General features: G+C 42.1%; 1 protein-coding gene across 1 annotated transcript in view; it reads right to left on the bottom strand.

The window, feature by feature from the left end:
* Positions 1–659: 659 nt before the first annotated feature.
* The window catches only part of vax2 (ventral anterior homeobox 2), a 16,053-nt gene continuing 6,385 nt past the window's right edge, over positions 660–10,327 (bottom strand). The window contains exons 3-5 of the mRNA XM_020619732.1: positions 7,641–7,651; positions 6,582–6,616; positions 660–3,966 (exon numbers count right to left, since the gene is read on the bottom strand). Of these exons, the coding sequence (XP_020475388.1) occupies positions 3,469–3,966; positions 6,582–6,616; positions 7,641–7,651 (544 nt within the window). The 3' untranslated portion in view covers positions 660–3,468. The remainder of the gene's footprint in view (positions 3,967–6,581; positions 6,617–7,640; positions 7,652–10,327) is intronic.

The raw sequence follows: 10,327 nt of genomic DNA on the forward strand, positions 1-10,327 counted from the left end.
ATTTGTAGCCACTGAACCACAGAGAGTTTCTTTAAGGTCTGATGTGTCCTGCATTTCACAGTGACCTAAAGATAATCAAAAATGTGATCATTTTCAAGCTGTTTTTGCTCATTAAAAGCTCATGTACCCACTATCAACTGGATCAAGTGTGGAGTGCAAAATAAACACAAAAAACTGAAACAAAAATTTTAAGTACTCCTGCAAAAAGTGTGGTTTTGCTTACAGTAAAGCACAGGAACAACCCTGTTGTGAGTACAGGAGAAGAGAGGGGTTTGTGAAAGGGTACATGGCCTAACATGAGAAGCGAGTCTCCTGACCTCTCAGCTCCATCTCTGCGCTCAATATTTGATGCCACAGTGTGTGAATTATGGATTGTGCTTATATAAAATAATAGTGTTCAACAACAGTGATGCTGCAAAGAGCTGTGTGTAGATAACAGCACTGCTTGGATCTGAACACAACAACAACAACAACAACAAATCACCAGCTACCAGTCGGCGCTGCAGGGGTGCCAAAAGGACCAGTAAGCCAACAGACTGGGAGATTTCATAGGTCAGAACCTCTCTGTGCACTCCAGGCATCTTCGGCTGGAAACAAGCTCGGCTTTTACTTGTAAGCGCTTTTTTTTTTTTTTTTTTTTTTGGACGCCCCTGGGGGGGTTTTTGTACAGGTGTCGAGTCCTCTTCAGCAAGTGTGAGAGAAAGAGATCAAGAAAAACATTAAACCTCCCAATGAGATGAAACCACGAAATGACATGAATAGATACATGGGAAAGTAAGAGGTGAAAATGAGGTGTATCAAACAGACGAGACGCAGAAGCCATGAAAAGGGGCTAAAATCCATCTGACATGTACAAATTGAGGGCAAACTGTTGAAACTGCAGGTTCTTGCATTTGAGCTTTGATTTTGTTTGTACTACAAGGAAACATATGGCAGCACACAGAGGAGGGGAGAAAAGCTCCACAGCTGATTCATCCTTGTTTGACCCTCAGCCTGCCCTGCGTTAACATATCTTGTCTGAATATACGACCACAGAGGAACATGCATCTCTCAGGAGGCTGTTCAGGTACTTTCAGTCAATCAGTGTAGCTGAAAAACAACTGAGGGTTTTTCTGAATACACCAACCCTACACCCTGATGATTTTGTAAACTATGGGAGGCTTGTCACTGCGGTTAATGTGTTAGCGAAATGGCTTTGTAAGCAAAAAAGGGAGATACAATAGGATGTATACAAACATAAAGTGCTTTCAATGAGGGGCAAGCAGAGGAAATTGTTTCTAACAGGCTGGGGTAAAGACTAACAGGAGTGAGAGCCAAATGTCATCATCGTCAAACACACAGAATCAATTTAAAGAAAAATGAACCATTAAAACGTTTGAGGTGATGCTGCAGCGTTTCGCATCGTAAACACATCCATGGAGTTTCCTACTGGGATTTCTTGTAATTGTGAATATGATGACTAGAGGCAACAGTGCTTATGCTGCGTTCATGTCATGTCATTTAAACTCTAATAACAAGCAGCTGAGGGGGAGAAATCAAGGATTTCTGACCCCAACAATATCCCCAACTCGGCAGAAAGGACTGCACAAGTGTCATCGTTAACTGGCTTCAAGACAACCATCACCAGCAGTTACACCTAATTTCACTTCTAAACAAACAAGAGATACATGACAAGCTACTGGCATTTTGTGGTCACACAAAATGAAAAGACATTATTCATGTTAAAGGTTAGCTGACAAATTAGTCTAATAACTAAAGGAGCCCAGCTTAAAAATGTTCCAGACAGTGACTGTAAAAAGTTATGTAGCCAAGACAATGTAAGACTTGGAGTAAACGTTACTTGTACTGTGTGGTTTCAAAATAAAATAACGTTATGTTTAACTGTAGTTAAGTAGTCTAGTCGCAGCAGACTACACTGTGGATAGCCACCATCTTGGACCACCGCGTGAACACTCCCAGGTAGTTTCTACAGGCCCTGACATGACATGAACGCAGCAACGTGATGCTGTCGCAAGCATTAAAACTTAGAAAAAGAAAAGAAAATGAAAGTAGTGGGCTAAAACAGCAGTAAACTCTACCGTTGTTCTGGCTCCTTGTCCCAGCTACAGCTGATCAATCCACCTGTTTCTCTGATTGTTTACACTGTGTTAAACTGTTAGAAAAAAAACAGCATTCACAATTTCTCAGTTGCTTGTTTTGTTCAACTAACACTTCAACATTAAGATATCCTGTTTATCTTCTTACAGCAAAGACGAGCAGAAATCGTCATATCTGAAGCTGAAACCAAACCAAGTTTTGGTATTTATGCTTAAAAAAGTGACAAACAATACACCACGTCGATCGACTAATGCACCACCTGTTGCAGCTCTAGTCCTGCCCACAGCTTTTTCGTTTCTAGCAAACAAAAATTTGCTCCTATAAATATAAAAATGCCCCAAACCTCAACCAGATTTAGTAAACAAGTGTCTTTTAGATGATGTCTCTAAGAGAAAACTGTGACATCTGTGAATCAAATAATGAAAAGTTAAAGCTACACTATGTAACTTCAAATAGCACTAGCATGAAACTCCAAATCAATCCACTGTGCTCTGCCAGTGCTGTTCAATGAGTCTGGGTCACAGGAGGATGTGACAGCACCTCTACACATTCAGACAAGTTTTAGAGCAGATTTCTAACTAAATCTTTTGACAAAAAAAAGTTACATACTGTAGCTTTAATCTTGGTTTAAATGCCATTTCTCTCAGCCTGACCTTGACTTGGTTCGGTGACTGTAGGGTTTCACCTCCAGTGCTTCATAAATGCTTTGGGAGAGTCTAACCCGCTTTCTTCTTTCATCTTATGCTCTTTATATTAAATTACCAAACCTAGATATGTGATCTTGCACCGTTTGCCCAGATCCTACCACGTTATTATTTCACACACAAACACAGCCAAATAAGAATTTACAAAAACTACTGCTGGACACCAAACAGACTGATATTAATAAGCTACAACTCTATTTTCTGTTTCTTCCATATTGTGACATCAACTAAACTCATACATGGCCATTTGTATGGGAATATGTCCAAACTGCTCTTCTCATTGAGACACTGGTTCAGTCTGAATTATCCGTGTCCAGTATTTTTTTTTTTCTGAACAGTAAATGAAGGCCAGTATAGAGAGAAAAACCACATGTACAAACTCACTGGACAAAATGTGAAGAGTCACTTAAAACCACAGCAAAGAGAGTGGTGATAAAACGTCTGTAAGGGTTCACGCAATATTCACACATCATTAAGTGTTTTTTTTTATGTTAATCTCATCACATTTTTGTCACCATTTTGTGTCCGTGTGGCAATTAGTACTGTGGCACAAAATGGCACATCTCATGAGTTCGTTCCTCCGTCTGCAGTCACACAAGTGTCAGACAGGCAGCAGGGTATGAGGCTGAAGACAAGTGCCTTGGTGTCCTCAAAGAGGAGGGTAAGCTTAAGAAACTGTCTTCTTCCCTCCCAGATCTGCTTCCTTCCTGTCCAGCCGCATGTACGGTTCAAAAGCTGAAGAACCACAGCCATAGGTGGATGTCAGTTCATGATGAGCGCTGCCCAGCAGCGGCATGGAGAAGCAGAGGGAGTGCGGCGGTGGCACGCCCAGCCGCGGTGAGGGCGGTGTGCCGCCCAGAGAGGGCAGCGACAGTCCAAAAGTCCCCCCTGGTAGGGAGCTGGAAGGAGTGCTGCTGCTGATCCCAGGAGAGGTGGAGGAGGCTCCGCCTGGGCTGCTTAGCAGGGAGCCATTTGCTGGGTGAGGCGGAGGCCCTAAGAGAGCGTTGGGAGGAGGCGCGGGGCCCGACAGGAGGCGGCCCTGTTCCAGGAGCCGCAGGATGTTGCAGGTGGCCAAAGACTCAGACGTGGAGGAGGAGCGTTTGTCTGAATCCTTGGTGGTGTCTTTCTTCTGTTTGGTGCGACGGTTTTGGAACCACACCTTGACCTGCAACAACACAACCAGGAAGAAAGATTCACATAGCCGCTTTTGTCCAACACACAAACTTCAGCAGTGGTAGAACCTGGGAAATCAGAAATGAAAAGGTTTGAAAATGTTACACTCCTGTTATTGTGGAGTTGATAAAGGTGTGAACATTAAATCCTAAATTTAAATTTGTCAGTGAAACAACAAGAGAAACGTTTAAACCATGTGGGATCACCAAGAGCACAAAGTACATACTGGTTACCATGGCCATCAGTTGCACAGGTGAAAGTTTTTTCCCCCACACAAACAGCCAACTTTTCACAATTCTTCACAGACACCCAGTAATCTAATAAGTGGGGATTGGCAGCAGAGGACTTAAAAGGAAACTCCTGTAACAGCAGAAGTGCATAAGCCTGTAGAGGGTCTGTGGTTTAATTTAATAAAAATGTTTCATAACCTTTTACTGGTGGCACAACAACCTGATGACACACACATACACAAATCATCTAATAGATATAAGGGGACTGGGCTGATGCTGATCAGGTCAGCTGGTGTTAGCTACAGTATCACCACACTGTACAGGGAGGCTCAACAGGCAGCTAGGGAAAGTGAGATCATAGCTTCAGCCACTGACCACGACACAAATAATGGGATCTGGGAGGATCACACAGCTCAGGGAGGAACACTGACGCCAGCACATCTTATTGCAAAGACCCAGAAGAGGCACAGATGGAGGGATAGCGGAGATGGAGATAAGAAGGGAGCAATGACAGGAGGGTGAGATAAGCAGCAGGAACAGTCTGCACATCTGCTTTTCCTTCCTCTTTGTTTATATTTGGTCCTTGTGAACTCACTCCCGTCCTCTCTAAGATCATTCTCGGTATTTTACTCATGAGTCACTGCCTGCCAAATATACATCCCATAAAAGGCTTTCGCTACACCTCAACTCCCAACCAATCCCTTCTCTTTATCCCAGTGCTGTGGTTCAGTCTTCTGTTCACATCACAGTCCTCATGACCAGTGCCAACAAAAAAAGGGACAGGAAAAAAAAAAGGTTTGTTGGTGTTTGACAGGGATTTTATTAGGGGGGGAAATGATGAGGAGAGAAGAAAGCAAAGCTGTCTTTGGTGCATCTACACTACTGGATGTAAATCCGTTTTAATGGGATCCAGGGTTCAGAGATGGGGCAGAGATTACCAGGGGATATCTGGATGTGGCGTGACCTGCATCTGACCTGGCCTCGTCCCACCTGCACCGTGGCCTGTCGGGGTGAGGCCAAGTGTGGCTACAGCCTGGTGAAGAGGTCAGGACTCACTCAATGAAAACTCTCTTCCATGGTGATTGTTCCAGGCGTACCAGCGGCCATTAAGCTGCATGTAACAGGCCAATGGATAATCAACTATACTATTCCTGTAAGTAATGTATGTAATGTCTGAGTTCTCTACAACACCTCCATACGATGACTGTTTCATCCCTCTCATTACTCTCCACCTGTCTCGCCTCTTACATCCTTCAAACCTGTGCAAAAATCATCATCACCATGATCACATTTCACCTGATCTAAACTCCACCCCCCCCCAACTCCTCCTCACCTAACCCCACCTCAATAAACCTGAAGTGCTCCTTCATTGCTGCAGCACATGTCCGGCCAGGTTCAGCCAGGGGTTAACCCCGTCTTAAAGAATCCATGGTAGATATGCCTGCCTAATCCTCCTTAGCGCAAAAGCACTTGGACTGTTATGAGGCCCACCTTTCTCTCTTTCTCTCCTGTCCCATCCATTCACTGCCCTCTTTCCCCATACCCAGGTGAACCCCTCCAGGTTTAGATAACAGCTTTGCCCTCCTCCCTTCACAGAGATGTGCTGCACTGTTTTGCCAAAAAAAAAAAAAAAAAAAAAATCCAGCAGAGCATCTTTTGCTGGAAAAGTATGTCATCCCGTAGTCACTTGAATCACCTCCGCCAAAAAAAACCATCTAGCCCCAGGTCCTTGCCACATAGGTCACGCCCAAAGCGCTGACTAAGCCAAGAAAGACACTTTTAGGAATCATATTTGATTTTCTTATTGCTGGCAAAAGAAAAACACAAAGGTCTTAAAAGTTTTAACACTGACGAGACTCATAAGTTTGAGATTCTTGAGTATTCCCCCCCCCCATGACCCTCATTAGGATAAGTGGTATAGATAATGGATGGAGGGACACTTCTTCTATATTTGTGTGTAGAATACATATTTTTTACAACTTAAATCTGGTCTATAATAATATTTTTGATGGTTTATGACTAAAGATTTGCACACTTTTACAGGACACCTGTCATTTGTCATATATTTTGGATTCCTGGCACCTTTAGACATTGCTAAATTGACAGAAGGACAATTCAGATTCATAGCCAAGTTTGTGCTTAAACTATGACACTGTGGATAACCGGTGAGTAGACCTTAAAAGGTGCTGAACAAAGATAAAAATGAACAAAATCAACCAGGATTTGAATTTTTTTCTCCACCATTGAACTTTGGCTCTATAAATAAAACAGTTTTTCTTGCGTAAGCTGGTGTGAGCACATGGTGAGGATTTGGCATTCCCTTTCCACTGTAAGCTCCCACACACCAGTTTAATTGCATTAAATGAATGACACAAACCGGCTGCATGACCGCACTGATTGTCCTGGCATCTTCTGGTCACACTCGAGGCCCTCTGAGTGTATGGGTGCCTGTGGTTTTGTGCGCTGTTGTTCGTCAGAGAGGAGAAGAGAAAAGTGAAAACCTCTTGTATCCAATTTTGCTGATTTTCCAGTTTTCACATCAGTTAAAGATTACATGCTCCTCCATATGTTTGGAAAATTACACCATCCTTGTTTGACAGACACGCACACTTCACTCTGCCACAGGCTGATGAAACAAGTCACTTCAATCTGTGAAAGTGCTTAAAGACAAAGACAGCTAAGAAGTAATTGTTATGTTCTTATTACCTAATCAGTTGATTAGATAATCAGACTCTCACAGGTTTCTTTCTGACTGTCATCGAATCAGACAAAAGCTCCCAAAGGATGATGCTCTTGCTTTAGGTCACCGTGGACTAAAGACTTTGTTTCTTTACAACATGAAGGCCAATCATTTTAACCAGAAGCACAGAGCAGCAAGTGTCCATCCAGCCGTATGACTCCCTTGCTATTCAGATGTCTCTGGACAATCTCAGAGTACTGTGCGGCCTCCTCTGCTGCACACCTTTACGTCACGGCCATCTCTGCAAGCAGCCAGGCGGCATCTGCCTGGGCCATCATGGAAAAGAACACACACAATGAGGACATTCACTGTACAACCAGTGTCATCTTTCCTCAGTCTACTGAGGGAAACTGGTGGGATTGTTCCTACAGTATGTAATACTGAACGGAGCCTTTTTATGTCTTTTGAAATGTCATACCGACAATTATTTTTATCACATTGTACAAATTCTTCTAGGTGTATTTCACAAGTAGTTAAGAATGAATTTAGATTCCCCAGGTTTCATAAGAGGAGGTCACCAAATCTGTAAAGAGCCTGTTTTTAATTAGCTTGTTGCTCTGCTGGTAATATTAATAATAATGGATTTTAATTATAGAGCACTTGTCAAGATGCTTTACACCACATGTTTAAAAGATCCTAGGAACTAAAAGCAAACTCGAGGTGGAAGCTGGACAATACTGCCTGACAATATCTGACCTCCAACCTCCCTGTGGTGTAGAAATCCACAAGTACAAATACAAGACAGCGTCATCTGAAAGTTTTCTAAGCTTTCAGTAAACTGTGCATGAGGCTTGTTTGGTATCAAGAAACCATCCATCTAAAAGACAAGACGAGAGCCAGGGCATGAAAGGGAGGGTGACGCTGATCCCAGAGGCCTGTCAGAGGACAACGGTGTCACACCAAGGTGGGCGACGCTCTAAAATCAAACCAGACCTACTGATGCAGGAACAAGCAACACATTATGAGCCATCTCCAAAGAAAAAATGTTATATTACTGCTCTTTCCAGCTGATTTTTGATCACCAGTTTGTGACCATTGACTTAAAAGTTGGTTTCAGACTAACATGAATGCACCAACTTCACATTCAAATACAAGAATATAAATCTCTAACAAACTAGGAGTCTAGATAATAATATTGTAATCATGTAAGTAAGGCTGGAAGCCAATAACAGCCACAGTTACACACACCTCATGAGCTCTGGGAAAGTGCAAGTCTGCAATTGTGTGCTTAAACTCTGCAACACATACAATATTTTGCATTATTGCAATCTAAGTATTTATCCTTGTTAAAGTCCCAAATAGATTTAAAAATATATTTCAGACCCTGTTAAATGTTTAAGAAGTTAATATGGCCACACACACGTTTCACTGAATTCTCCGGAAGTCAAACTGAGAAGCCAGCTGGAACAAGCAAGTCTTGCAAAATAAATGAATAAATAAATTAAAATGGAGAGAGAGAGAAAAGTTTTATGCTGCAAAATCCGGAAAAAAGTGTCCACAAAATTTTACAAATACAACAAAAGAACCTTACAAAGCAACTCGAGATTAAAAGTAATTATATTTGTCCTTCTTAAATTTACAGAGAATTACACAGAAAAACACAGAAGTTGCCTCTGGAGTCATTTACTCCAGTCGCAAAACAGTCCAAGCAACAATGCAGCAGGGAGTCCACGACATAGCTTTACAATAAGAGCTGAAGTCGCCTGAACATCCGTCAGTCCTCTATCATCTGTGGCCATTGGGGAGCAAACTGGCCATAAAGGTAACTGAAGTGAACCGGGGGGGGGGTTGTCTGGTTGTGCGTGTGCATGCACATTGCACACCACCACCCTCTCCTGCTGTGTTATCCTGTAGCGGGGAGCCACCTGCCGGGTTGAAGGCAAAGCTCGGAGCTGGTAACAGATTACTGAGTAACGCGTTACAGCAGAGTAGCGACTCGGGACAGAAACAGTTACCGAGCTGCAGCTTTTCAGAGACGAGCAGGTTTCACACGTGTGTTTGGACGCCTGTTGAATATGAACTTTAACTTATACGCATTTTGTTTGAGAATAGGACACAAAAAAGATCCGTTGGTGTATTTTAAAGATGCGCCCACGTCAAGAAACACCAAAGGGTAGACCGAGGTTTTCCACACCTACTGCGCTGCCTCCAAGTATGAACTCCACCTAGTTCTACACACTTTTACCCTGATTTCTTATATTTATTCATCCATCCTGTTTATTGAAGGTCTTGGATTTAGACTTTGCTGAGTGAGAAAAGAAAAAATACCAAAAATGTTGCGCTAAAATCTCCATGAACTCTTTTGGAATAGGATAAGAGTGTAATAATTTAACGCAGTTCTGTAAAAATCAGTCTTTGCTCCACCCTTTTCCAGGATTGTTTAGTAAAACCGTCCTTTTGTGTGCGTGTGTGTGGCCATGTGTGTCTGCTGCTGACACCTGACCAAACCAAAGATGTCTGGCGTTTAATTCTTACTTTAATTATTGCATTTTTTCTTCAAATAAAATGGCGAGTTCATTTGTTTGTGATTTAAGTTGAACACAAGTAAAACTTTTTGTCAAATTTCTGGGTTAAAGTTCAAGTTGAAGGCTCCTGTATTAACTTTGCTGAATATGAGTTTGACAATGTTTTATACACAACGACGGTGGAAAGAAAAAGCCAGAACGAACCATCCTGTTTATTGTTATTACCGAGATCAAAATGCCAGTTTTAGTAGTTGCATGGCCATTTCCAGATGGAATTGAAATAAAGCAGAGAATACAGTTTCCAAATGAGAAAAACTCAAATTTGTGTCTTGACTAAAAGCTTATTTCATACACTGGCCTTATGAAATAAATCCTAGGCTACAGTCTGTTTTGCAAACCTCCAAACCCGAACGAGCTGAAAACCAAAGCTTTAAAACAGGAGAAAACAGGAGCATAATTGTATAAAATGCTTTTAAAAGTGTAAAAACATTCCAAAAAAAGTAAAAGAAATGGTGGATGGATGCTCAGGAAAAAAAGCTCTAGTTTGTAGCCTCATTTTTTAGATGGAAATCAAAGAAACTCCTGGAAAATTGGTGAAACCTTGAGTGGCCAACTAAAACCCATCAACAAACTCTGAAAGCCGCCTTAAAAAGGACCTGCAGCTTCGAGCTTCCGTCTTTTCCTTCTGTGATTCTGCTCGATTTGGCCTTGAACGACGCATCTGCTTAAAATATGCAAAAGGCACAAACATGTCATAATAAGAAGGAAAACTCCACTAATGCCAACTAAAAGCCTTTCAATCGTGCTTAAAAGCTGCCTCTATAGCAACATGGCATTAGGAAAGGTCAGTGCAATGGATTTAATATTTCACGCCATTACCGAGGAGACTTTCATTATTTATATTTTGCTCTGGCTTGA

Source organism: Monopterus albus, unplaced genomic scaffold, assembly GCF_001952655.1.
Source record: "Monopterus albus unplaced genomic scaffold, M_albus_1.0 scaffold225.1, whole genome shotgun sequence".
Taxonomy (NCBI): domain Eukaryota; kingdom Metazoa; phylum Chordata; class Actinopteri; order Synbranchiformes; family Synbranchidae; genus Monopterus; species Monopterus albus.